At 51.0% G+C, this 27805-nt stretch overlaps 3 protein-coding genes across 7 annotated transcripts in view; 2 read left to right on the top strand and 1 right to left on the bottom strand.

Annotated features, from left to right (window-relative positions):
• The window catches only part of CUNH1orf167 (chromosome unknown C1orf167 homolog), a 24702-nt gene extending 15902 nt beyond the window's left edge, over positions 1-8800 (top strand). Inside the window, exons 14-20 of the mRNA XM_023732197.1 lie at positions 2132-2551; positions 3135-3408; positions 6254-6359; positions 6694-6913; positions 7139-7638; positions 7823-7881; positions 8642-8800. Of these exons, the coding sequence (XP_023587965.1) occupies positions 2132-2551; positions 3135-3408; positions 6254-6359; positions 6694-6913; positions 7139-7638; positions 7823-7881; positions 8642-8800 (1738 nt within the window). The remainder of the gene's footprint in view (positions 1-2131; positions 2552-3134; positions 3409-6253; positions 6360-6693; positions 6914-7138; positions 7639-7822; positions 7882-8641) is intronic.
• A 140-nt stretch (positions 8801-8940) lies between these two features.
• On the bottom strand, positions 8941-23351 carry MTHFR (methylenetetrahydrofolate reductase). Of its 4 annotated transcripts, none has more exons than XM_004377302.3 (12): positions 20953-21062; positions 20415-20663; positions 18890-19128; positions 17937-18047; positions 15089-15282; positions 14109-14359; positions 13461-13595; positions 13130-13310; positions 12619-12801; positions 11375-11476; positions 10338-10457; positions 8941-10016 (listed from the first exon to the last, which is right to left on the bottom strand). In XM_004377302.3, exons 1-12 carry the CDS (start codon positions 21060-21062, stop codon positions 9819-9821), a joined length of 2073 nt encoding a protein of 690 aa, XP_004377359.2. In that variant the 3' UTR covers positions 8941-9818. The 4 variants fall into 4 exon arrangements, with proteins under 4 accessions (XP_004377359.2, XP_012411237.1, XP_023587956.1 ...); XM_012555783.2 differs by lacking the exon at positions 20953-21062 and adding an exon at positions 23227-23351 and having other exon boundaries at positions 9588-10016; XM_023732188.1 differs by lacking the exon at positions 20953-21062 and adding an exon at positions 23227-23344 and having other exon boundaries at positions 9588-10016; positions 20415-20660.
• Positions 23352-23469: 118 nt separating this feature from the next.
• Positions 23470-27805, top strand: part of CLCN6 (chloride voltage-gated channel 6) — a 35248-nt gene continuing 30912 nt past the window's right edge. For both annotated transcript variants that reach the window (XM_004377234.2, XM_023732186.1), the window contains exons 1-2: positions 23470-23723; positions 24536-24595. In XM_004377234.2, the coding sequence (XP_004377291.1) occupies positions 23637-23723; positions 24536-24595 (147 nt within the window). In that variant the 5' untranslated portion in view covers positions 23470-23636. The remainder of the gene's footprint in view (positions 23724-24535; positions 24596-27805) is intronic.

Here is a 27805-nt window from a genome sequence, read left to right as displayed (position 1 = left end):
TAGAGATTTGAATTCTCTATCAGGTAGTTCTAGTGCTTTTTCTTCTACTGGAAAGTCATCTGGTGTTTTACTTTGGACACCTACTGGAACCATCCTGTCCTGTTTTTGTAAATGTTTTGATATTGTCTGCTGTCTTCAGGGCATTCAGTAGTTATTTTTCTCATTTATTGATTGTAGATTTGTTTTTGTTTTTTTTGTCCTTTTTCTTTTGACTATGTCTGAGCAGGCGGGCTGTGTGTTGTTTGTTGTTTGCTTGTCTGTGGGCATGATACTTTTCACCTCCTTCTCCAATTGGCAGGGTCAGTCACTCAGATATGGTACAGCAGGGCAGGTCTAGTTGAAGAGGAGTTGCTGGGATGGGTTGTCTGTGGCACTTACTACAGCCACCAGGGCTGGTCGGTAATCAGTGCAGGGCAGGTTCCAGTAGACCATGCCTGTGCTGCTTGGTGGTGTGATGTTAAGCACACGGTGCAGGTAGGCAGGATGGAGGGGGGAGATTGTGATGTGTGGAGCTAAGACGGGTATGGGAGAGAGGACAGAGGAACAGGAGCCAAAAGCATACAAACAAAAAGAGTGCTAGGTGAGCTTGTCATTGGAGTGGAGAGATGAGACACTATGAAATGGAGAAAAACAAAAAAGGGGAAGAAAAAGAAAAGAATGAATAAATAAAAATTATAAAGACAAAAGAACAGCAAAACTCCCAGGGATCCCACCAGTGCAGCTACGAGGTCTGGGGAAGTTGTTCCCAGGTGTTGAAGTACAGACTGGCTAGGAGGCATAGAGGTATTCAGTGCCAGCTATCCAGGGGACAGGAAGAGAAGGAAGGTATAGAGAGATGAGAAACTGAGTAATGAAGAATGACAAAAAGGGAAAAAGAGGGAAAAGAAAACAAAACAAATTTTAAAAAAAGAACAAGAAAACTCCCCCAAAAAAATAGAAAAAAAAAAAAAAAAAACCACGAACAAAGAAATGCTCTCGGGGATCCCTCTGCGCATCTGCACAAGCTGACGGGGTAGGTCCCAAGCCACACAGCACTGCCTGGCCAGAATGGGCTCCCAACTCAAGAAAAGAAAAAGAAAACAAACAAACAAAAAAAAAGCCCCGGGATCCCAGCAGCGTGGCAGCATGGACTGGGAAGCAGTTGCACACTTGAATGGAGCTCCACAGCCCCTCAGGAAGAAGCAAAGATGGCACACGGAGCCAGGTATTTGAGCAAAAGGAGGGGGAGGTGGTGAGAGGTAAGGAAGAAATCAAAAGAAGCAGAAAAAAGCAACACCAGCAGCCAACAAATGGCACTCAGGGAGTCGGCCAGTGCGGGCAGGTAGAATCCAAGCAGCCGGTGCTTCCCTGCCAAGAGACTGGGGCCGCGGAAAGCAGAGGAGGCCGAGTGGGGGTGAAGAAGGGTGGGGGGTGGGAAAGCGTATCTTACCAGTTACCGGTTCTGTCTCCTGCTGGAAGCTCCATGAAGCTGCTTTCTCATACCCCCTATTTACTGGTCTCTGATAGGAGTCCAAGATGGCAGATCCATGCTGCATTAGTAATAGGGGACCTCTCCATGTATGTCTCCTCACCCTCTGTTCTCTGTCAGTTTCTTATTCCTTTTGGGGCTTGGCTGAGTTCTTTATCTCTTCATTTGATTTTAGGGTTTTAGGATTGCTGTTTTCTGTTTGGCTTAGTTTTTCGGATCTTTGCTGTGGAGGGATGGCATGGTGCTTCTGCCTAGAGTGCCGTGTTGCCGGAAGTCCTCTATTCTCACTTTAGATGAAGGTTTACAGCACAAAATAGTTTCTAATTAAACAGTTAGTATACATATTGCCCTATGAGAATGGTTAAGAACCCCACTACATGTCAACACTGTCCTTACTCAACCTTGGGTTCCCTATCACCAGCTTTCCTGTCCCCTTCTAGTCCTTGTCCCTGGAGTGCTGTGCCTCATTAGTCCCATTTTGTTTTATGTGGTCCATACATTTTTAAGACACAGGATTGTGTATGCAAAACTGTGTGTAACCTATGGTACTTGGGCATTTCGAGGGTGTAACTGGGTAGTTGTGACTTTTGCCTACCCTCCAAGAGCCAGCTGGGCCCTCCTCCGCCATCCCCCCTCCCCCCTCCCCCTGCTCCTGTTTTGCAGCCACTTCCGGTCCTGGTGTGGACTTGTGAGAGAGGCTGGGGTGCTCCAAGCCCAGCACCGAGCCTTCCAGGCTGGCTGGAAGAGAAGGGCACTGGAGGCTGCATTTGCTGCATGGCGGGAAGCCCTAGTGGCTGCATCCCGGACCCAGGAGCAGCACGTGGCCTGGGATGCCATTGCCCACTGGAGCAGGGCTGTTCAACAGGGCCGGGCGCGCAAGCAGCTGAGGCGGGCCTGGGCCCAGCAGGCCTTCACAGCACGGAGGGGTGCCCTGGGCCTGCGCCTTGAGGCCCATCGGCAGGCAGAAGAGGGAGCCCAGGCCCAAGTCCAGGCAGGGGTGGCCCTGTGCTGGACGCTGTCGGTTCGTGAGTCCTGCCTGTGCCAGGTCAGCCGAGCCTATGCTGCCCGAAAGCTGCGCGTCCAGTGAGTGCCCCATGGCCTTTGGCAGCCCCCACCGGGCTTTGAGCTCTGTTTTTAGCAAGGGTGGAGGGTGCTCTGTGGCTGAGAGGCTCAGGGAGGTAGGGAGAGGTGATTCTGGTCATTGCAGCTAGTTCTGGGGTCAAATCCCAGCTCCACCACTTTCTAGCTGGGCGACCCTCCTTGGGCAGTTCTCTGTCAATGGAAGACAACAGCGCTGCCTTGTAGGGTGGCTGGGGGGACTAGAGATTATGTATGAAAGCACTCAGCTCAGGGCCAGGTACACAGCAAGTGCTCAATACAGACGTTCTGGTGAGGAAAGCAGAGGGAAAACATAGCTGGCAGGACAACCCTCTCTCTGTCCCCTCAACAGGATGCTTGTCCCTGTTGTATGATATTCCACCCTTGTGGGCTGTTCTCCATGTCCATTTTAACCAGATTTCTCCAGAAGAAGGGTGGAGGACGAGAGGCACAGGCCTGGAGCTTTGCCCACAGGTCCACGCCAGGGCACTGTGGAGGGCTCCTCACAGGAGTCGCTGTGGGTGGGTAGCCCTCATGGTCTCAGCTGTGGCTCCTCCCTCTCCCCCAGGGTCCTAGAGGCTTGGGCTCAGGCAGCAGCCCAGGCCCGAGTCCAGCGAGCTGCTTTTGCCCAGCTCCGGCAGGCTGGGCTCAGGCTCCTCCTGCGGACCCACTGGGCCCAGTGGCAGACAGCACTGCTCAGAGTACAGCAAGAAGCATGGGCTGAGGCTGAGGAGGCTGGCACTGTCCACCCCAGGCCCAGGGCTGACCACACGCACTGCCTGAGGCTGGCCAACAGAGGGCGCCTCCTACTGCTTATGGACGCCCCTGCCCCGTGGAAGCAGGTGAGGCGGGGCCCAGATGGGGTGGTGGTGGTGTTAGGTGTAGTTGAGTTGGTTCCTCAATTCTAAGGAGCATTCTGGCTGTACTTCTTCTAAGTCAGATTTATTTGTTCTTCTGGCAGTCCATGGTATATTCAATATTCTTTGCCAACACCACAATTCAAACGTATCGATTCTTCTTCGGTCTTCCTTTTTCACTGCCCAACTTTAGCATGCATATGAGATGATTGAAAATACCATGCTTGGTGGCAGGTGGGGTGGGAGGTCCAAAAATGAACATGGGCCACTGGCCTTAGAATCAGCTTGTTCCTTGTTGACACCATCTCTACTGGTTCCAGTAAAACAGCAACCCCTGGCTTATGGGCAGTCTCCAGACTGGCAGACAGCTGACTCCAGCACGTGTGATCTCATCACGAACATGTACTGAGCACCGTGTGCCAGCCCAGCACGGGGGCTGGCTGCAAAGACGAATGCGACAGATCACGGTCTATTAGGCTACAGACACTTGAACTTATTACACATCCCAGTGCCATCTAGGACCAAAATAGGGACACAGGGACAGTAACAATTTTTATCAGTTAGGTTTTCTTTTTTCTTATTGAAAAAAATGAAACGTGCTCATCACAGAAAAATCAGAAAATACAAAGTAAAACAGTCGCAAATTTCGCCCATAAATTTATCTACTGAAAGATAACCGCCAATTCCTTTCCAGACCAGAGGCAGTTAATTCTGACAACAGCAAATAGTGATAAGAGCTTGATGGCCTTGTAAGAGGGAAACAGCAGCAACAATGAAAACCAGGCTCAAGAAATGACATTGCATGGCAGTCTGGGGACAGGTCGTTGAGGGACACAGAGCCCCAGTTACTTCAACCCCACATTGCAGCATTCCTAGAGGAATGTTCCTAAGATGATCTGCCTCACCAAGAATTCTGAGAATGCCAAAACCAAAACCAAAACCAAAACCAAATGCACTGAGTCCATTCTGACTCATAGTGACCCTACAGGACAGAGTAGAGCCGCCCCACCGGGTTTCCAAGGCTGTAATCTTTACGGAAGCAGACTGCCACATCTTTCTCCCACAGAGTGGCTGGTGGGTTCGAACCACCGGTCTTAGGATTAGCAGCCAAACACTTAACCACTGCGCCACCAGGGCTCCTTTGAGAATGCCAGGAAGGGTATAGTCGATTTTAGAAAGATTTTAAGGAAAAAGATTAAAGTTATTTTTGTTTTAAAGGTGAAATGTTCCTTTAACTTTACCAGGATCTGTTTTTCATTGCTAAGAAACGCTTTAATAGTTTTAAAGCAAAAGCTGTTAAATAGAGTGGAGTCTACATAGCTAAAACTACTCCTGAGTTCAAACTTACAGATAAGTCTTTTGTCAGCAGTGCTCAGTAAAATATCCTCTCTCCCCTCCCCGCTGCCCCAAATCTTTTATTGTTTCACACAAAATCCAGGCTGATGTATATGCCATTCAATAGCAACAGCAGTAAAGTCCAACTAATGGCTTCGGATTTTAAAAACAGAACACAATTAAAATGTACTCAAAGTTACATTCATAAAAGCTTCCACAGTCACAAATGTTAAGAAAATATTAATATCAAAGTACAAAAGACTACAGTTAAAATAGACAAAAATTCCAAGAGTCTCTTTTAAAATTAAAAAGAACACGAGTCAGGATTATTCTCCTACTCATGAATTTTAGTCTTTATATTCATAAGGTTGGTTATGTTGACATCTAGTAGTTTATCATGACATCTGATGAAGTCCCGTTCCAACTTCAGAGGGTGATTCCTCCCTGAGGAACCTCTGGATCCTGGTCACATTTTGGTCACTGTACAATCTCAAAGTAGTGCAACATTGCCATGATGTGTGCTGTGCATGAAGACGTACCCCGCATACCGTGCCATCCATCCTCACAGTGGAAACCAGCATAGAATTGAACAGTCCGCTCCCAGGGCTCCAGCATGTAGAGCGCTGTGACAAGCAGGTACTGGTAGTAGAACCAGAACATCTGTTTCCAGGCCTGTGTCAGCGCCGTCCCTCCACCATACACTTCCCGCGATGAAGCTGCTCATCAGTCTTAAAGTGTGTGTGTTTTTTTAAATGGTATTCAAAGAGACTAGCTTTGGTTATTTGCAGAATTCACACATGTGAATGGCAACAGTAGACTCTGGGGTCTTAGGGTATTTTACTTCTAGATATGTGTTTATAGGGTAGTTTTACTTTCAGAGGATTTTAATCAATACTTTCATTCCATCCCTGTAAGCAAAGGGATCCCATTTTACTGATGGAGAAACTGAGGCTTATAGGGAATAAAAGTAAATGCAGGGAATGGTAACTAGGGTTCCTAATTCTAGGCCCCTTCCTTTGTACCATGTGAATGCAAATACCCAGCCAGCCACCACTTGGAGGTGTGATGCCATCTCATGGCACAGAGTCCCCTTTAAAACACCTGGTCTGACCAGTCATAGCTGGAGGCTCAGGCTCTGGTGTTGGGCCACTTACACGCTGCGGGGACAGTGATACCTGCTTCACAGGGTCACATGGGACATGCTTACCACAGTGACTAGCACAGAGCCCGCTCTCCTGGAGTGGGAGCCCCGTGGGAGAATGGGAAGAGACAAGGTGTGTACTTCTGGCCATACTCCTGTGGGGTGCCTTCTCAGTCTGGAGGAGCCTGGGGCACACGGAGAGTGTGATGCAATGTGAAACCACCCCATTTGTGCACACTTGAGGAGGTCCTGCTAACGATCAGGGGAAGGCCAGGAAGGGAATTCTGCCAGGTCACCCTGGCTCAGGAGTTCGAGCCCATCAGCTCAGGTTTTCCTCTCTGGCCATTCCGTCAGACCCGCAGCTGCTGGACGCAGGCCCCGGGGCTTGGGCTGCCTGGGACAGCACAGCACCACCACCTCAGTGGCCAGAGCGAGCGGCAAGGAATGCCCTGGGCTCAGGGTAAGGAGAACATTCCCCTGGGGACAAGGTCTGAAGTGCAGGGGGCAGGTGGTCCCCAGCCCCCAAGGGCCTTCTTGGTGAAACTGTCTCATATGTATTTGTTCTGTGTCTTCCCCACCCATTTCTTCCTCTTGGCAATCTCAGCCATGGTGAGAGGTTTTCTCCTGCCCTGCCCGTCACCTCTTTGGCCGCTACTCCACACAGCAGCAGTCCCAAGCTGCTGCTTGTTGGCCACCCTCGTCATGGTGCTCACCTTCTAAGAGTGTTCAGAGTAAGGGAGGGCTTGCCAGCCTGAATGATGAGTTAACCTCTATGACTCAACTCCCCTTTCCAGGCGACAGAGAGCAGGACCTCAGGTGGCCCCTCGCCCCTTGCCGGCCTCCCCTCCGTCATGCTGTCCAGCTCTGGCTTCAGCCGCCTGTGCGCTGTCACCGGGCCCAGGGCCTGCCTCTCTGCATGACACCCAGCAGGCCCCCTACAGGACCAGCTGGAGACTGCAGCTCTGAGAGCAGAGCCCTCAAAGGCACCCGAGAGGCCTATCAGAGGAGGCTGGGGTGAGGGCAGCTGTGCGCAGGTATCAGGAGGGGGGTCTGGGTGAAGGCAGCTGTGTGCAGGTATCAGGAGGGGGGATCTGGGTGAAGGCAGCGGTGCACGGCCATGGGAGAGGTCTGGGTGAAGACAGCTGTGCATGGGCGTGGGGGGTCTGAATGAGGGTAGCTGGGCGCTGGGCGTTCTGCATGAAGGCAGCTGTTTGCGGGGGTGGGGGCGTCTGGGTGAAGACAGCTGTGCGTGGGCGTTCTGGATGAGGGCAGCTGTGCGCGGGGGGTGGGGGGGTGGTTGAGGGCAGCTCTGTGTGGGTGTGGAGGGTCAGGGTCAGTGGGGCGGGGCTTGCCTGAGCCAGGGCCAGAGCTGGGCTCCCCGGGCCAGTGCTCACTCCTACAGGATCTGGAGAAGCAGGCCCAGGCCAGTGGCTTTGCGGCCCTTTCCAGCTCGAGGGGTCATGCTGCTCAGGGCACACACGGGGGCTTCTCCCCACAGGATGAATCTACAGCACTTGCACCTGGAGGCACTGCTTCACCAGTTCCAGGGCTCCCAGCAGGCCAGGTGCCTGGCAACTGCATGGCAGCGCTGGGTAGATGCTCATGGGGCAGAACAGCTGGCACGGACCCTAGTGAGTGGAGGCTCCCCCAGCCAAGAGAGACCTCAGAGCCCAGGGGCTCATCTCCCCATTCCAGCCACTTCTCAACCCTAACCGCTAGAAAAGAAAGTGTTTTTCAAAGTACGGTCTACGGACCTACCAAGTCTGAAACCTGGGGGTCAGGCCCAGGAATCTGCATTGTTAACACTCTTCAGATGATGTCTCCTCCTCCCACCCACAAAGGGCTACGAGCAGCCAGGGAGCCCGGGTGTGGGAGGCAGTGGTACACCCAGCCCTGGGCCTTCTCTGCCCACTGTCCCCACAGCTCAGACAGTGGCACCTGAGATGGGCCTGGAGGACATGGCGGCGGCGGGTGCTGCAGCTGTGGGTGGCTCAGCGAGTCCTGCAACAAGAAGACAACTGCATCCTTTCCCAGGTACCACGTGGTACAGCCCCCACCCAGTGTCACCCGTTGACCATTCCAGTGCCACATGGGGACATTTCTGAGCTAGCGCCCTCTGTGCTCACCACGCCCCAACCTACTGGCATCAAGTCAATTCCGATTCGTGATGGCCTACAGGACAGAGTACAACTGCCCCATAAGGCTTCCAAGGCTATAATCTTTACAGAAGCAGACTGCCACATCTTTCTTCCATGGAGCAGCTGGTGGATGCAAACCACTGAACTGTTTGGTTAACAGCCTAGTGCTTAACCACTGAGCCACCAGGGCTCCTTACCACACCCCGGGCCCCTTCATTTTACGAGGGATCTGTCTGACCATAAAAATGAGTTTGAAATTTGGAGCCCTTGGTTTGGCCGGGAGCCACATGCCCAGCCCCACCCCCACCACTCAGCTTGGTAACAAGGCGTGGCCTGTGCTCACAGCTGCCGCTCAAAACTTGCCCTTGTAGGGCCTGGGTCCCTGGAGGACCCCTCCCTCCTTTGCCCCTGCTCTGAACAGCTTCTCAGGCTGAAGTCAGATCTATTTTGAGCCTGTGCATTTGCCCTGGGGAGGGGGAGGGGCCTCAGCCACCCTCAGGGAGACTGTGTGCGCTGGGCACAGCTGTGACCCTGGCACATACAGTACAGACCCAGGGGGGAGCCCAAGACAAAGGCACACAGCTTCCTCCCTTCCTGACTCCAGGCTTTTGAGAAGTGGCACCAGCGCCTGGCAGCCAAGGGCCGAAGTGGAGCCAACAGCAGCCTGAGACCCCCAAGCAAGCTGGAAGATGCCCAAGCCCCTGGACATGGCGGACTCAGGGCAGAGCTGGGGCCCAGCTGCAGCTGTGACTTGTTCTCATAAAGGCAAAAGCAGAAGTGAGCTGGCCTTCCCAGAGGAAGGAACTATGGCCCACCCATCCGGCAAGTGTGGGCTGAGGCTTGGGGATGGGGCTGAGGGACAGTAAAATGCCCTCCTGAGTCCTAGTAGCTTCTCCTGCTCCATCTCTCCTAAGGCTGCTTCTCTGCCCAGAGGCTGGCCCGGGAAGTGAAAAGTGACTCTGGGTGCTTCAGCCCCCCTCCTCTGTGAATCTTGAAGAACCTGTCTTTGCCCTTGACAGGAATGGGTGCAGTGTATCCCTTGATGGGGAAGTAGGGGAGGGGCAAGGGCTCCATCAAGCATAAGGGTGCAGACTATCTTTAACTCTTCAGGGACATTTTCTCTGTTGAGCCACCAGAATACACAGACAACTATTTCAAAAAGCAGCATAGGTGAAAAACCCAGCTGAGCTGTCCAGTAGGTGGTGGCAAGAAATGCTTGCCTCGTTAGGTTTCAGCCCCAGGCCTGTCCAGGGGCCTGGCGCCTTGGCCAGCCTAGTAAGTAGTAAGCAGGTAGTGGTTTGCACCTTCGATCACAAGTGGGCAGTGCCCAGCTGCCAGTGTCTTGGAGCCATGTCTCTTCTGCCGACAGCCTGTGCCCACATCCACTCCACCCATCTTGCATGGGCCTGACTGCAAGTTCATCTGAAGTCTCAGCCTGGCTCCAAGGGGCTTGGTAGAAAGGCTCAGCGTGCAATAGTCAGCCTCCTCCCCTCTCAGGGAAGATGCTGTGCCCCCAACGTGGCTCTCTGCAGGACGGCAGGGAACCCCATAGGGAATGCCAGGCTCCATGTGGGGCCAAGTCAGGTCCAGCCAAAGCCTGGAAGCCTCGCAGCAGTCTAGTTGCCATCGTCACGTGGGGGTGGAGGCCAGGGCTTGGAGAGAAGGGAGGGAGAAGAGGGTTCCTGGGAGAATCAGGACTTGCAGGGGAGGAAGGTGGGACTCAAGTGGCCCCAGCTAAGGATGTCAGGAGGCTGGGTGATGACAGAGCCTCTGTCTGGCTCTCATTCTGGAGCGGGCCTGTTGAGCAGCTCAAAGGTGTCCTCCACCACCTGCCACAGGCAGTTGTCCAATGGAAACTCGTTGTCCACCAGGTTTACGAGGAAGTAGTTGTCGTGGATGTACTGGATGATCATGCGGGATGGGGACTCCTCCTCGTACAGCTTGCCCCATTGCTCAATCCACAGGGCAAAGGCCTCATCCTGCATACAGGCAAGGTTAACAGGCTGCCCACAGGTCAGGGCCCCATCCATGCTCAGCGCCCAAGGGCTTCTTTCTGCCTGCTCCCAACAGGGCATCTCCAAGAATAGAACAAGGCCTGCTACCAGAGCCACCCCACCCCCACCCCCACCCAGAAATAAACATGTTGAGTACAACCCTGGTGAATCAGAGTTGGCCTCCTGCCACCAAGGCCAAGCTGGATGCCCTGGGGGTGTGGCCTTCAGCCACACACTAAGGACCCAGCAATACTGCAACCCCAAGGTTCCAGGATAGGGAGGGCAGCTCACTCCCAGCTCCTTTACCTTCCAGAACATGAAGCTGATGGGGTCTACCACTGTGGGCTGGATGATCTCTCGCCCAGGGAAGATGCCCCAAGTGACTGCATTGGGTCGCAGGTCGGGGGCGTTGGTGATGTTTTCACCCTGGGGATGGGGTGGGTGAGGGGTGAGATCAGATCTGGGACAAAGACAACTGTATCGCTTTTATTGCCTGGAGAACCCCAACTCACTGGGGCCCCTTCTCTGCTTAATATCTTGTATCATCCCCTACAGCCTGCCCTCCTCCTAGCTCCCCTCCCCATGTGAGCCTGAGACCTAGAGGTCCCCTGAGCACTTCCTTCCTCCTTGCTGGGCTCCCATCAGCCTCTACATCCAGTTGGTTCTACTTGCTTACTCTAATTGGTTCCCTCTGGTCCAGCCCACTGCCGGGCCTCTGTCTTCTACTTAGATTACTCAGAGCCTCCTAATTAGCATCCCTGGCTCTGATCTCCCCTGCCTGTTAGCCGGATAGCAGCTCACTGTGATCTTCCTAAAATTAAACATGCAACCACGTCACTCTACTGTTGGAGAAGTGTTTCCTGCTGCCGTTGGGTGAAAACCCAATTCTGAGCACGGCATTCAAGACCTCTGAGGACCCGGCTCCTGCCTCCCACGTTAGCCTCGTTCCTCAACCCACAGCATTTTCCCCTGTAGGCCAGGCAGCTCGGATGCCTTGGCACATCCTCCACCCTTTCCCTGGAATGCCCTCTCCCCTCTGGCCAACTCCCCTCCACCCTTAAAGACGCAGGCCACACAAGAAGCTGACCTCCAGGTTAGATGTCCCTCCTCGGGGATCCCATGGCATCCTAAACTGAACTTTCTTTTCCTACTTGCACTGATCTGCAATTGTCCGTCTGTCTGTCTACCCCTCTAGCTGGGAGCTCTCAGAGGGCAGAGCCTGGCTCTGTCTGTATCTGTCTAGTACAATGCCTGGCCTGGGCTAGGTCTCGGTGATTGCTAAATGAAGAAATAGTTGTGGGGGCCCTCGGCCCCTCCTGTCTGAGCCCCTAGAGCCAGCCTACCTTCACGTCTACAATGTGGTAATTGACCCGGAGCTCGTATCTCTTCAGCACTTGCAGCAGCGCTTCCACGGTCTCGCGGGAAGTGAAGAACTCTAAATAGGCCTGTGGGGGAGACAGACATTTGTCACGGCAACCCCAGTGTGTGCCCAGCACCTTCTGTGGGCTGCCAGGTGTGCTGTGTGCTCCACGCACCAGGCAGCAAATGCCTGCCCCCAGCTGTCCCAGGGGGGGACCCTGCAGACACGGATGGCGGGACACCTAGGCCACTGGGACTAGTGGGGGCCACACATGGATCAAATCAGGAGCTATGATTGGCAAATACATTGAAAAGGGCGAGGGAAGGAGGTATGTGAGATTCTCAGCTTGGACAGGCCTGAGGAATGCCTGCCACCTTTCCTCCAATCATGGAAGGCTCCACGGAGAGGCCATTCCGGGAGCTGTGCAAAAGGTCTGGTTTGATAAGTTAAGGCATGTGAGAGGTATGACACATGCCATCCTCGTCATCACTGGATGATAACAATGACACTGAGGGCTTCTTTAGCACCATCAGGAAACCCTGGTCGGCAGTTTGAATCCACCAGGCACTCCTTGGAAACCCTATGGGGTGGTTCTACTCTGTCCTGTAGGGTCACTATGACTCAGAATCAACTTGATGGCAACGGGTTTGTCTTTTTTTTTAATCAGGGATTAGGCTGGGAATATTCACATCCATTTGCTGTGATGCTCATGATACTGCAGGGTAGGCACTATTGCCCCCATTTTACAGATGAGGAAACTAAGTTTAGAGAAGTTAAGCAACTTGGCCACACTGATGGTAAACAGCAAAGCTGATACTCAAACCCACATCTTTCTGACTCCAGAGCCCATGGACTTTAGAATGTAATTTTAACTCTGACAGCCCTAGCAGACGGGTCAACTCATTTAGTGAATTCCCTCTGTGCTATTCCTGCTGTGCTGAGCACTTTAGATGCTTTGCCACAGTTCAACCCCAGGACAGGATGAGGTGTATCCCCATTTTACATACGAGATAACTGAGGCTCAGAGAAGTCAAGTGGCCTGTCCAACATCACGGAGCTAGTAAATGGCAGAACCCAGATTTGAACCCAGGTCTGTGTGACTTAAAGCATAAGCTCTGGTCCACTCTGACCCACTGCTGTTCAGAACAAAGCACGCCAGGACAGAAAGGCTTCTCCCTCCCCCACCCTCTGGAGAACCCGAGTGCTGGTCGTGCACCCCTGCCACACCTTCTGGAAGACATAGCCCCCGCTGGGGCCCCAGCCCACGATGGGGTCAGAGGATGGCTTCCCGTTGATGTTAGGCTGGGAGTTGATGGTGAGGATGCCCTGCCGATTCACTCGCAGCAGCTCCTCCTTCATCAGGTTGGTCTCAGCCGCCAAGGGCTCATCATTCCAGGGCAGACAAGTCACCTGGGAGAGAAGGTGAGCTGGCTGGGGCAGAGATCGGATATGGCCGCCTGGGCCCCTCCCTCTCATGGTCAGTTCTTAAAGCTCCCCATCTTCCCTGGATGACTGAGAGGTGTCCCCACTGACTTCTATGGCTGACACCCCACAGAAGCTCCTTGCAGGCATCCCCAGGTAGAGGTTTCCCAACTCACCCTTCTCCCTGTGCCAAGTTGCCACATCTGGGACATGGAGGGGACGAGGCACAGAGCAAGGAGGTCACAGCCCCAAGGTCTAGCCCAAGGCTGGAGACAGGGCGAGGCAGTAACTGGGTTTCCGCCCCAGCACCACTCACCTTGCAGCCATTCCGATTTGGCTCTCCTGAGAGGTAGTGGGCAAAGACTTCAAAGACACTTTCTTCACTGGTCAGCTCCTCCCCCCACATCTTGAGCAGCTCTTCCCTCGGGGACTTGCTTTTCAGGTAGAAGAGGTAGTAGTCCTTCAGCTCCCCAAAGGCTGGAGAGGAGGAATTGCCCCTGGAGGAGAAGGTGCCTGAGGTCAAGGCACACCCCTGACCTTGGGCTCCTGAGAGAAGGGACAGTTACCACCCACATGCCCCAAGGACCCATTCCTGTCAATCCTTTCGAAATAGGATTTCTTTGCAGTAGAGTGTCTGCAGAGCTCACCAGCGGCCATTCGGGAACTCGTCCCACTCTTGGGTGCGGTAGATGTAACTCTTTGGTCTGGAGGCCCAAAAGATGGGACGCACATCTTCTTCCCGGCGCTTGGGGTGGGCACTGAGAGCCCAGGGTAGGGGACGCCTGGGTAAGAAGGGAGACCACAGGATAAGGGACCAGCTAGAGGAAGCAAGAAAGGAGCTCTGGTGGCGCGGTGGTTAAGTGCTTGGCGCTAACCAAAAGGTTGCCGGTTCGAACCCACCAGCCGCAACACGGGAGAAAGATGTGGCAGTCTGCTTCTTTAAAGATTTACAGCTTCAGAAACCCTATGGGGCACTTCTACTCTGTCCTATAGGGTCGCTATGAGTTGGAATGGCAATGGGTTTGGTTTCAGTGGGTTAGCAGGAACAGGAAGGAGGGGAGCCCCAATGGACCTGGGTTCTTTGGTCTGACTTGTAAATCTTAAGCTGCACATGGTGTTCTTGCCAAGTAGAACCCCAAGTGTGCCTAGCCAGCGAGGGTGCAGAACATGCCTGGGTACCACCCTGGGTGGCCAGCACTGCTAGGGCACAGCTCTACCCGTGACTTCTGACTTCCCTGACCACCTGACTTTCCTCCGTGGCTCCCCTGGCCTGAACGCAGGGCCACTGTCCTTACCTGGGGTCCTCGGTCCACAGGCCCAGGCGTTTCAGCACTTCAGTGGTGGCCACCTCACGGTTGAGTGTATAGAAGTGGAGACCCGGCACCAGGCCGCTCGCCAGGAGGTCCCGGCAAAGGCTCACAGCCAGCTCGATGCCGTAGCTGCGGATGGCAGCGTCGTTGTCTTTGATGGGCTCGATCACATCCTTGATTGTCTGCGGCACCTCCAGCTTGGACAGCTTCACAAGCTGCCGAAGGGAGTGGTAGCCCTGTCCAGACACGAGGGGCGGTGGGTGCCATCTCCCAGTCCAGCTCTTACCGCCTTTCCATCCCCCTGTGTCTTCTGGCCAACTGCAGTGCAATGCAGAGTGACCCAGGAGAGCTGGGCCGTATTCTGTGAGTTCATTGGTTTGTCCTCCTTGCCCCTCTCTTTCCTATGTACAGCAACTGTAGTTCGGCCATCAGTCTGAGCCAGTCCTTTAACCCCTAGGTGTACTCATTGATAACATGGTGGTCATCTAACCCAGTGGTTCCCAAGCCTCACTGATCATCAGAATCACCTGTATAACTTAAGAAGTAAAATCTATACACCTCAAATCTACTAAACAGAACTTCTAGGGGTGGGACCCGGAAATCTACCTTTTGAACAAGCTTATCAAATGATTCTGATGATCAGCGAAGTTTGGGAAACACTGATTTAACCCTCTCATCATCAAAATGAGAGTTATAAGCTCTTGTGATACTACTTGTCTATAGGCCAAAGTAGACCGATCCCCTCCAACACACTGCTGGGTATTTGGGGGGAAAATTAGATGCAACCAAAATGGGGCGGCAAGATGACATTTCTTTGCAAGGTCTGGCACATCTGACTCTCTGGTGGGAAATCTAGTAAGCATCACAGAAGAACTTCAGTGTGAACTCAGCACTTGGCCCCAGAGCCCTGGCTGTGTTGGATGGGGGCAATGGAGGGAGTCTATTAGCCCTTCTGGGACCCTCACCTGAATAGGAAAGATTCCGGGGAGGATAGGGCAGGTAATGCCTATCTCGGTGCAAGCCTTAACAAAGCGGAAGAATGTGTCAGCCTCAAAGAAAAGCTGGGTGATGATGAAGTCGGCTCCTGCAGATACCTTCTCCTTCAAGTACTTCAGGTCTGCCTCGAAGCTCACGGCTTCGGGGTGGCCTTTGGGGTAACCTGCCAACAGGGATGACAATAGGGAAAGGCTGGCCTCTACATGCTCAAAGTGAGTGATGAAGAAACCAGAGAGCCTGAAACAGGGAGTCCTCTGCCTCGGGGTTCCGGATCACACTTCCCAACACTCAGCATGGGCCGAGCTGAAGCCACAAGTGGCTGGGCTCACAGCTAATGGGCTCCTTCACCACAGAGATGGCCCTCGGTGGGACCTGGTTTCCCACTGCTCTCCCAGGAGTGGGGGTGGATGGCTCCCCACTCCCCATACTGTCCTGCCTCACCTCCCTTGCAGCCAGCCAGGCAAATCAGGACTGTACTTTGTGATGATGGAAAAGAAGAAATGTTATGCTCAGCACTAGTCAGGCAGCTCTTGAGGTACTGTATTTGACTCTAGGCACTGGATTGAAACATTGTTTTTAACTAAAACTACTCAGGGGTCTGAGAGAGTGAAAAGTTAGAAACCATGTTATACAAGGAAGGACTGAAAGAAGTGGAGACATTTTGAAGAACCACCAAAACATGGTAACTACTTTCTGTCATGGGGAAAAAGGATTCATTTTAGTCTAATTCCTTATTAGTTGGATTCTGTGTTGCTCCTAATGGCAGAACCAGGACTAGTTCCAGAAAGCTGCCTAAGGAGGGAACGAGCAACCCCACAAAACAATGAGCTCCTTAAGTCTGCAAATACTGGGGCAGCTCGGAGAATCATCTTCCATGATACCGAAGATGGGGCTCCAGAACTGCCTGGAACTCTATGGACCCTCCCTAACCACTGAACTGACTAGTGGCCCTGCTTGGACAGGGCAGGACAGGGCTGACTGTAGGCCTTAATGAAACCACAGGGGGAGCTCTGGCTTCCTCAGCCTGAACCAGGACAGGACCCCCGACTAGGGAGGGGGAGGCCTGATATCTGAGCTGTTGGCTATGATAAGGGAATTATGTTCTTCAGAACCCCAAGTCATCAAAACTTATGTGGACATAAAAACAATTGTTTCAATAGTAGGGGTGGGGGTGCGGGGCAGGATCAAGCACCAGACTTTCACACTTTCAATGACGAGGCTATTTTTCCAGTAGGAATTTCAGAAACAAAGAGGCTTACAACAGCTGAAACTATATAACCACAAAGCCTAAATGTCACTGAACAAATCTAGCATTTGATTACATTTGGATTCTGCTCAATTTACTACATTCTTTTGCTATCACCACCAGCTTGGTGCTGCTTATCCACTGATCTTCTTTATCACCCACTTGATGATAAGCCAAGCACAACACTGTGCAGCCACTGTGAGCGCAGAGCTTTGCTAGTTCCCAACCATGGCCAACCCCACCCATGACTGGTGCACCTATCCACATTCCCCAATTAACTGACTGCCTTACGGCCAATATGAGCAATGAACATTTGAACAGTAGAGAATACCTGTTCTTCTCAGTGCTTCCAAAACGTATCCCCCTAAGCATTCTGTTGACTGAGAGTGGGCATGTATTTGGGGACGGGGATAGAGCTGAAAGTCACTCACTCATGACAAGTGAGTAATTTCCTTGAAGCCACATGGCTTGTTTTTTAAAGGCATACATTTTAACATGCTATTCCATAATCTAGCCATATTTGTTTTAGTATAAAAATGGTATTATTTTCCCCAAAATATTTGAGAAAACTCATTCCAAGGGAGCCCTGGTGGCACGGTGTTTAACAGCTATGGCTGCAAACCAAAAGGTTGGCAGTTCAAGTCTACCAGCTGCTCCTTGGAAACCCTATGGGGCAGTTCTACTCTGTCCTATAGGATCGCTATGAGTCAGAATTGACTCGGCAATGGGTTTAGTCATTCCAAGAATAGGTGCCAAGTTAATCAGTGGTTTCTTGTGTGCCCCACACTGTCTCACTGTACCTGTGCCCCCATTTGAGAAGCTAAAGGCCCAACTCCAATGAGTGGGGGTGGGAGGGAAGGCCACCCCATCATGTTCTCTCAGGTGAACCTGGCCTCCTGGCTACAGTCAATGGAACTACAGTTAGGCCAATCAGATTCTCTTTCCCAGGAATTTGGAACTGAGATTGAGACCTGTCAATAGGTCTGGGCTACTGACTGAAACAGACACTGTGTACACTCAGGAGATGCTGGTGGTTGGGTCTGTAGAGAAGCATATATATCAGGTCTGTGGGATGAAGCAGGAGGCATTTGTGCAGCAGGAGGCAGAGATGGGTGACTTGTGGCCCCGAGAACATGAGGTTTGGCCTTGGTTTGACTGCTTCCTGGTTCTTGGTTCCAGGGCTTAGTGAGATCTGCTGCCATTTCCTGACCATGGTTTCTGAGATCCCCTGTCCCTTGGAACCCTCTTAGTAAATACTCTTTTTTTTTGTGTGTGTGTGCCATATAGAAGAATAGAGCTAGAAAGGAGGCTAAGATAAGAGCATGAAAATGTAGAGAACAAATACTTAAGGGGGTGGTAGTGGCGTTGGGAGGGCAGTAGATGATAGAATGAGGGTGAGGACATTAACTCACCTTTGCACCTCCCTTATCCAGCACAAACTCAGGCCCTCGGAGCACTTGATAACCATGTCCCGGTCGAATACTGGCGGCTCTCTGTGCCTCTGCTCAGTCCTGGGCGTCTCGTCCCTTCCCCTCTCTGTCCCCACCCACTGGGAGGCTCCAGACACTCACCTGCCACACAGATGTCAAAGTAGTCACCAAACTCGCTTCGGATGTGCTTCACCAGGTCTAGAGCACAGCTGAAGCCTTCTTCCTCCTCTTCCCACTGTTTACCTATGGGGTCTGCAGGGTGGGTGGAGGTCATGGTCACTGGGTCTTGCCCAACCTCTTTGGGCATTTTTCGACTTCAGACAGCCTTTTTGTTCCTTCTTCCTATCCCTCCACCCAGCACTGTTTGCTCCTTAAGGCAGAGACCTCATACAATTTACATTTTATCGCCTTTCTAACATAGCACTTGGTAATTAGTGGGAGGGAAGAAAGCAGCCCGTCAAATATTTACTGAGTGGGTGCTAGCAGTGGTGACCAGGGGCTAGCTGCTGCTCTCCATTTAGCCTGGAGGATTTGAAATTCCTTCCCTACTTCAACTTGGGTGTGTCCAGATACCCTTACCCAACTCCTCCCTCTCTCACTCTCCAGGAGCTGTTACCTCCTGGGAGAATTTTCTACTCAGCTCAATCAAGGAGAAATGGCCTTTAGTGGGGAGCATGAGGCCACAATAGCCCACCCAGCAGACTCCCCCTTCCCAAATGTGAGTGCCCTGAATGATAGCATAATTGGCTTCTCACTCCTGAGACAAAGGCCAGGGCTGCACTCCCTGGTTGGGCCAAGAGCTGGGGGCAGCCAGAGACTGATGAAGCTGTGTATGGCCAGCGCAGAGGGTTATCAGGCACTGGCTGCATTTCTGACTGAACTCCTGTGTCAAGGTCAGAGGTGGCTCCATCTGTGCAGTGCCCACAGCAGACTCATGACCCACAATGCCTACTGATCCCCCTGTCTAGGATGGGGCTGTGAGCATGATCAGTGTGGGGCCCAGGGGAAACTAAAGGACCATCCCAGTGACAGAACAGGCCATCAGGAAATAAGAACTCAGAGGGTGGGGGGAAGGGAGGGTGCTGGCTCCACACCTCCCCTCAATGCCAAGATGTTCTTCAGTCCCAGCCGCTTGGCTTTGTGCAGGTGGCCTGTGATCTCCTCCCGGCTCTGATGGCAGCAGGTCATGTGCAAGATGGTTTCCAGGCCACAGTAGTTCACAGCGGTGCTGGCGATCATCATGGAGGAGGTCTCCTTGTCAGAGCCTGGGTCCCCGGCTGGGTGCCAGGTCACATCGATGAAGAGGGGGCCACCGGCCCCCATCCGGTCAAACCTGTAGGGAACGTTTTTCTAAAGAGGGGCTCCTGGGGAAGCACCACCCTTCACCACCATCTGGGAGCTGGAGATGCGTAACATGCATATTGGAGTCAGACCTGTCCTGGCTTTGCTACTTTTGAGCTGTGTGATCTTGGGTGAATTCTTAACCTCTCTGAGCCTGCGTGTCCTCATCAATAAAATGTAGCAGATAACAGTTCCTAGAAGTCCCTGGGTGGCATGAACAGTTAAGCACTCGCCTACTAGCTGAAAGGTTGGCAGTTCAAACCCACCCAGAGGTGCCTTGGAAGAAAGGCCTCGTGATCTGCTTCTGAAAGGTCACAGCCTTGAAAATCCTATGGAGCACACGCTGCACATGTGAGGCTGCTGTGAGTCGGAATGGACTCTACAGCAACTAACAACAACAACTTCACAGTAACACTGAGAACAGTGGGATAGATGACACCACAGCACTTAGAACAGTGCCTTGTACATAGCCAGCACCAATAAGTGTGAGCTGCTATTATGAGGATGATTACTGTTATTATGGAAATAGCATATGACAACAATGCCACCATTGGTGTGAGAGCAGCACTTTAGACGACTGAGTTAAGACATTTCAATGGTCAAGGGCTGAAGAATCTCTGAGTGGGAAGAAGGGCTTCATTCCAGGAACTGGAAAGAAGAGGGCCGCAGACCCAAGTCTCTTTCAATGCTGCTTCTCTGGCCCAGGGCAACAACGGACAGTGTGTGGACCAAGGCCACGGTCCCTGAGCTAGACTCAAAAGCCATGGACACACGTGCACATGTGTTACTGCCACAACATGGCATTTATAAACGTCCTTGTGCCTTTAAAACTCAAAACCCTGGGAAACACGAGAAGTGCAAATCGTAAAATGCAGCTGAGAAAAACTGCAGTGCGGACTGTGCTAACGTCATCCAGCTGGCATTTCTCAAGTTCAAGGGGCCTAATCCAAATCCCTAACTCGCTGCAAACATTCTCCAAGTAGCTGCTTTGTGATTTCCCAAACTGTACTCATGCTCCAGCCCCAACCTCCTCCAAAGAATGTAGTTTAAGTGAATAAGCAGTTTTAACCACTAGATTTTCAGAAGAGTGTGTCTGAAAATCCCTGACGCTGTAAAGGACACTTGAGAAGCTGCAGGTCAAATGTCTTGTTCTGCATTCACTCTTTTCTGCCCCCTCTGGCTGCCTTTTTCTGCCAGGTCAAGGTGCAGTGCTGCCGAGGGGGCTGACAGCTCACCAACCCCCACCTGGCGTGACTCTTCAACTTTCCATCAACTCACCTTGAGATGAGATTGACAGCACCCTCAGTAGTCCGGGGAGGGAAGAATTCCAGGGAGAACCACTTGTCTCCAGATTCCATCCTCCGCCTCATCTTCTCCCAGAGCCTGTCATGCCTCTCTGGGTCCAGGCCTGGCGTGGAACATCTCGAACTGTCCTTGGAACTCTCACTGCCGCTGCTGCTGCCGCCGTCAGAGCTGGGGCTGGGGCCGCCATCCCCTCGGGCTTCGTTCACCATGGCCAGGTTCCTGCTGCACGGGGTGGGGCGGGGGCAGGGGCGTCAGAGGCCAGGCAGCCAAGGCCCCGGCACACTTAGGCACCTGAGTGGCAGGTTCCAGCGAGAGACGCTGCATTTCCACACAGGAAGAAGGTTGGTGAGAGGAAGGCTGATACAGCCCCCACCCAGGGGCTCCGTGCTCCTCAGCTCCGACTGTCTCACTCAAAGCTTTACCCTCGGCTGCTGCCTGGCTCCATGCAAGACAGCCCCCACCCGGCACAGAAACATGCTCCTTCAGCCCACGGGGCCTTGGTGACAGCTACCTGATGGAGGGTGGCACAGAGAACCTCCCGCTGCCGCCCTCCCAGGCCTGTATTCCTAGGGAGGGGCAGCAGCGCCTAGTTGGGAGGGCCCTGGCTTTTAGATGGTCCATGTCTGCCAGCTTAGACCCAGAGTGGGTGGGGAGGGGAGAGAGGAACCTTCCTTAGCGGGTCTGTCTGACTGGGAGGAGCTGTGACAAAGGAAGAGGGCGGAGGCGAGGCTTCCAGGCAGGAGGGCGGGCTGAGGCTCCAGCAGAAGGCTGACTGAAGGAGGAGGGGTGGGTAGGAGGAGGGGAGGCAGGCCAGAGACTGCAGGGCTGATAGAGGTGAGGCCAACAGGTTCAGAGTCACTGGATCACTCTCCAATGAAGGGCTAGCTAGGCCTGGCCCTGCCTGGAACACCTCCCGTTACTTGGAACAGGGCTGGTGGAGATGGGGCCAACAGAGGTTCAGGGTCATTGGGTCGCTCTCCAAAGAAGGACTAGCTGGGCCTGGCCCTGCCTGGAGCAGTTTGTGTGTGGGATGGAAAAGGTCGAGGGCTTGACCATGCAGCCTGGTGATTCCTGAGCTCATGCTACTGCACAAAGACCAGATCATGGGTTAGAATTCTACAGTGTGTTCCAATAGCAGCCAGACCCAAGTTCAGCAAGGGCGTCAATTTAGGTCCAGTTCAGAACAAAGGTTGTTCCGTCTGTGCCTGCCTTCCAGGCTGTTCTCCTTCCACACACCCTGAAGTCAATCAGAGTAATTATAACGGCCCCACACCCACCGTGTACAAAGCTCTGAACCACGGCAACCATGGGCAGGCCAGCAGACGGCGTAGTGCCAGTTGGGAAAACAAGAAATATGCGTAATCAAAACACAGCACTACTCTTGCATAACAATACACAAACACAGAGTAGTGAAAATTCAGTGTGGTAATGTGGGGCAACAAAGGAACGACCAGGCCAAGTTCATTTGTTTCAGGGAACAGCCACTGATAAGGCAGTATCCTTAACCATTCTGGGGTTCCTTTCGAGTGGTTAAGTGCTACGGCTTCTAACCAAATGGTCAGTAGTTCAAATCCACCAGGCACCCCTTGGAAACTCTATGGGGCAGTTCTACTCTGTCCTATGAGTCCAAATCGATGGGGTTTTTTTTGTTTGTTTGTTTTGAGAATCTGATGAAATCCACTGCTCCACTCCTGAAATACCCACAAGTGCATGTAATATACACAGGCGTACAACACTTTCTCCACCTAGGGAATGCCCATTTTGATTCTGACCTAAAACTCCAGTGAGGCTGGTGGTCAGGAGTGAGAAAGACAGCAGTGGTAAAAGGAGCTTGGCCGGCCTCCCTCCACATCCAATGGAGCACCTCATTAATAGTTTGCTGGAATAAAACCAAGACAGGGAGAAGGCTGGACCACTACAAACTATCAGCTGTTTCATTTGTTTAATGAAGATTTATTGCATTCCTAGTATACGCCAGGCACATGCCATTTACTATTCATTCTCTCAACCATTTGAAGCTGGGATCCCATATCACCCTGGGTTGTAATGGCTGGCTAACAGTTTTGACTCCCCTTCCTCCCTCCAGTTCCCTGGGACCAGGGCCGGATCTCCTTCCTGTGGTATCCCAGTTGCCTGTTGTTGTCATTGTTAGTTGCTGGCACATATGGGAATAACAGCCAACACTTACTGAGCATTGACGATGAGCCAGGCCCTGCCATTCCATTCTCAAAATTACTCTGCCATTTACTGAGCACTTTGTGCCAAGCATCAGCAAGGCAGGGGCTACCAAGCCCACCACTCCCAGAAGGGCCACGGTAGGTACCTGTGCACAGCTGGACGCTCCGGGCACCGGAAACAGTGTCAGCGACCCACCCTGTGTGCTACCCCTCCATGTGCTTGGCGGGGAGGCAGATTTACGAGGCTGGAGCCAGAAGCCTCCTCCGGCACCCGGATTGCCCGTCGGCCGGGAAGGAGTCACTGGGTCACTGGGTCACCCGCAGGGCTGGGATCACCCTCAGTCCCGGAGTCCCGCCACCCAGGCCGGGGGCCGAAAGTGATTCTTCGCGTCAGGTATGGGGGCGCCCCGATGAATGCAGCCGCTGGGGGTTCCAACAGTCCCATGTAGGCAGTGCGCCGAGGAGGCGAAAGCCCCTCCACCACGTTGGGGGTGGGGGGCGGACCTCCGTCGCTCTCCGCCCATAAGCAGCTCTTCGCCCCAGGGTGCGTGTTCCCCGGCTCCGGTGGGTTTTCCTCCCCAACGACCCCCGGCCCCACCGTCACTCACCCTCCCGTCGAATATGACTCGGAGGGCGCGCCCGCCGCAGCAGCAGTGTACGCACTACTGGGGTTCCTGTGAAGAAGGCGGGACGCGCGGGGTGGCTTGGTGCAGGTATCAGATGGCTTGGTGCAGGTATCAGATGGCTAAGGAAGGCGGGGCGGGAGGGGGAAAACCACTGGTGCAGGCGACCGGAGGCTCCGCCTCCAACATGGCCGCGCCCAGTGGGCTGGTTGGAAGCCGTCCCTCCACCGTCATGTGACGCGGGCCCTCGCCCCACCCGTTTGCAGCCACTCCCTGTCTTCGTCCCCAAGCTCGAGAGGGCCACGTGACCCTCCCGAGGGCCGGTCACGTGAGGCGTGAATCTGGGTGGGAGAGGGGGGTGGCGAAGGGGTCCGGCGTGGCAGTAAAGGAGGAAGATGGCGGGGTGCAGGGGGTCTCTGTGCTGCTGCTGCAGGTGGTGTTGCTGCTGCGGTGAGCGTGAGACCCGCACTCCCGAGGAGCTGGTACGAAACGGGCGGGGCAGGGTTGGGGAGGGGGCGGTTGCTAAGGGACGGCGGGAGGCGTTGCCGGGGGTGGGGCCGGGCCGAGCTAGGCCCGCAGGTGGCAGCGGGTGGGGCTTGGGGACAGCAGCCTAGGCTCTCGAAGCATCTGCTTCGCTTCACATGCTGGTGCCCAAGTGTGGAGTCTTTTCTCATAACCCCTCCCTGGAATCTAAGGGAGATATCCCAGGTCAACTCCAGTTAATCCCATCCTTATTTTCTTTTATTTCTATTTGAAAGGAGTTTTGAATGAAACAAGCGTTTTTAGAATAAGCCTCTGCACAGGACTTTGTGCTTATGCAGCTGGTTTAGTTTCTCCCTCTAGAGCTCACTCTATACCTCACCCTTTCTGGGTCACTGACAATCCAGCTTCCCCTCTGCAAGGCACACTGGGAAAACTTGAGTTGTGTCCCCAGTGTTGACAGCTCCCTGCTGATTTCAGATTCGGCACATTGTTAGGTTGGAACCTGATTTTTTTTTTTTTTTTTCCTTAAGCTGGTATTGGACATCTTTGAAGTGTCCTGAAGACTAGAGTGCTTATTTGGAGAATGTATCAGTAGAAATAAAGAACTCAGCTGAATGGCTGTCAATTCTTATCCACATCACTGTCCACCCCAAAAGTTTTTTTTTGTTTGGTTTTTTTGAGGTCTTGTTCCCATTTCATGTTAGTGGCATCCGATGATTTAGAATGTAGCAACTGGTTTCTGTACATACTTCTGCCTCTTTCCACTTTTAATCATTAAAAGGGTCTCCCCTCTGTGGGTATGTTTTTCTAGACCATCCTTGGAGAAACACAGGAGGAGGAGGATGAGATCCTTCCAAGAAAAGACTATGAGGTGAGATTCTTAGATGCTTTCTTGGGTAACTAAAGTAAGGAGTGACCTGGTTGCTTCAGACCAAAGCATTAGGATTCCAACCAGAGATGCTCTTTGATGACCCGATATTCCAGGGAGTGAGTGGGTAAGAGGTAACCTATCAGTGGGCAGAAACCCCAAAACAAGCTTTGAGTAGTTTTATGCTTTCATGGATCTATAGTACCTTAGCCTGGATGGAGTATGTATTTGCCATTAAACTGTTTGGGTTTTATGACTTGCAGAGACCCAGAGTCAAAGCAACCCCACAGTGTGTGCTCATAACAGGTGTGGGGTCAGGAAGCCTTGCCTCTTCTGAGAGAACTTAGTTTTCAGATGATTGTTTCCTGTCCTAGCAACTTCTCTCTGAAATGTCCTTGTTTGTAGTTCCCAGTTTCAAGTATGGGACTCTATTAGAGTGTGTACGTTTTTAATAAGGCCAATGCTGCTAAGGTAAAGCTTGACATTGCATTACTTTTTATTATTAAAGCAACTCATGATGATTTTTTTTCTGTGATTTCTGAAATGAGAAAAGCAAGTCACGGTTATTGCAGAGAATTTTTATAAACTATTTACAAAAAGAAGCTAGTGAAAAATTTATAATTCATTCGTTAAAAGATGCTACTATTAAAACCTTACTAAATGTCTTTCTAAGTCCTTTTCCATGCTTACATACGTGCTTTTTCACTTTTTTAAGTGATGAAAGTGAGATTTTACTAAGTATATTATTTTAACCTGTTTTTGCCCTACCGCTTGATAATATTTTTGTATCACAAGATACTTTTCTACAATATCTTTTTAAATAGGTGCATAATTTTATTATACCATGATGTCTTAGTTATCTAGTACTGCTACAACAGAAATATCACAAGTGGATGGCTTCAACAAAGAGAAATTTATTCTCTCACAGTCTAGTAGGTTACAAGTCCAAATTCAGGGCGTCAGCTCCAGGAGAAGGCTTTCTCTGTCAGTTCTGGAGGAAGATCCTTGTCATCAGTCTTCCCTTGGTCTGGGAGCATCTCGGCGCAGAAACCTCAGATCGAAAGGATGCACTCTGCTCCCGGTGTCGCTTTCTTGGTGGAATGAAGTCCCCAATTCTCTGCTTACTTCCCTTTCATTTTCTCTTTTGTAAGATAAAAGGCAGTGCAGGCCACACCCTAGGGAAACTGCCTTTACATTGGATCAGGGATGTGACCTTAGTAAGGGTGTTATACAATCCCACTAATCCTCTTTAACATAAAATTACAATCACAAAATGGAAGACAATCACACAATACTGGGAATTATGGCCTAGCCAAATTGATACACACATTTTTTGGGGGACACAATTCAATCCATGACACGTGATTTATTTAGTCCATTTTCAGTTGCTTCCCACTTTTCTGTATGGTAAACTGTATAGCAGTGAGCATCCTTGCTTGTTCTTCATTGCTTCCTTAGGATTAATTCCAAGAAGTAAAATTAGTCATGTATACGTTTAATGCTTTTTTTTTTTTTTTAAATATCATGTAGACTTTAAAAATCCTGCATACTAGGCAATAATGTATCCAGACTAATTTTCTTTTTAACTTTTCATCTTACTTTTGCTGTAGAATTCAGTGTAACTATTAGGATTTGTGGACTCAAAAATACTAATGATCGTGAAGATGCCACAGGACTGGGCAACATTTTGTTCTGTTATACGTTAGGTTGCCTTGAGTTGGAGCTGACTCAATGACAGTTAACATTAGGATTTGTAGTGTAGCATGGGGACACTTTTTTTTTTGTAATTTGTATTATGGAGAATTTCAAACATATGCAAAAGTAAAATAGTATGTCAAAGTCCCCTGTACTTATCATCCAACTTCAGCAGCTGTTCAACTCATGCCCGGTCTTGTTTCATCTATGCCCCATCCACTTTCTTCTTTCCATATTATTTTGAAGGAAATTCTATACGACACATCATTTCCCACATAAATAATTCAGTGTGTATCTCTAAAGGATAAGGACTTTTTTTAAAAAAAAAAAAAAACATAAAACAATACCATTATCATACCTAAAAAGAAAATTAACAATTCCTTGATAGCATTGAATACCCAGTGTTCCAATTTTCCGGTTGTTTAATTTATCATAGGTATTGTTTTTAGTTTGTTTGTTTGAATCAGATTCCAAAGAAGGTCTTCACATTGTGGTTGTTTGATATGTCTTTTAAATCTTTTTTAATCTATAGGTTCTCTCTTTCATCTTTTTTTTTTTAATTTATATAATATTATAATATTATAATTATAATATTATATAATAATTTTTTTTATGATTTATATAATGACATATTAAAACCAAAAAACCAAATGCATTGCCGTCAAGTCAAATTCCAACTCATAGCGATTCTATAGGACAGAGTAGAACTGTCCCATAGGGTTCCCAAGGCTGTAAATCTTTATGGAAGCAGACTGCCACATCTTTCTCCAGTGGAGCGGCCGGTGGGTTCAAACCACCAAACTTGTTAGCAGCTGAGCATGTAACCACTGTGCCACAAGGGCTCCTGATGACATGTTGGGACTCTGGAATTTTCTGCAGCCTAGATTTTGCCAATTTTTTTTTTCTTTTTTTTTTTTATAGTTTATTTTATTGGGACTGATTTTAATGAATCAAAAAGCACTTTATCTGATAGTATGTTTTTTGATTTCTATATGGTTTGAGTAGTAGTTATTTTCTAATTGTAGGATGGTGAGACACCAAACAGTAATATTTCATGCAGATCACAGAACCTGTACTGCTCTTTTGAGTTAGAAAAAAGGCACCCCTACAGGAGCAGAATTGGAATAAAAGATCTCTTCCCTCTTTGGGCCACAGCAACACCTCCAGCTCAAGGCCAGTTGAAGGTGCTTTTTTGTGAGGATCAAGGTGCCCCTTTCAGGTTGAGTTTGGGCTGCATTTCCACCCTCCTTGCCCCCATGGCCAGACATCTTGTAACTGCATGCAGCAGCCCTGCAGGACAACCTTATAAACATTTTATTTTTAAAAAAAGTTGTTAGTCCGCCAAACCAGAGAAGAACATATACAGCAGAAATAAAGGGAGGTAATTTAGTTAGTCACAGCGAGGGAGAAATAACAGTATCTGATTTTAATAACAGATCATATATTCCATTGGTATATATTTATAGTGTCAAACTCAATTTATTTAAGAAGAAAAAAAAAAGATCGATGTTCTGATGT

The sequence above is a fragment of the Trichechus manatus genome, unplaced genomic scaffold (genome assembly GCF_000243295.1).
Source record: "Trichechus manatus latirostris isolate Lorelei unplaced genomic scaffold, TriManLat1.0 scaffold00048, whole genome shotgun sequence".
Classification (NCBI taxonomy): Eukaryota; Metazoa; Chordata; class Mammalia; order Sirenia; family Trichechidae; genus Trichechus; species Trichechus manatus.
The sequence above is the reverse complement of the archived record's forward strand: the minus strand, read 5'-3'. Positions and strand labels throughout refer to the sequence as shown.

Bases quoted from the DNA above. Each gene is read 5' to 3' on its own strand.
- MTHFR (XM_004377302.3), bottom strand. From the start codon at position 21,062: ATGGACCATCTAAAAGCCAGGGCCCTCCCAACTAGGCGCTGCTGCCCC. The intron at 12,802-13,129 runs GTGAGTGGTGCT...CTTCTCTCCCAG, and splicing joins CAAATCGGAATGGCTGCAAG to GTGACTTGTCTGCCCTGGAA. The intron at 10,017-10,337 runs GTAAAGGAGCTG...GCCTGTATGCAG, and splicing joins TCAGCTTCATGTTCTGGAAG to GATGAGGCCTTTGCCCTGTG.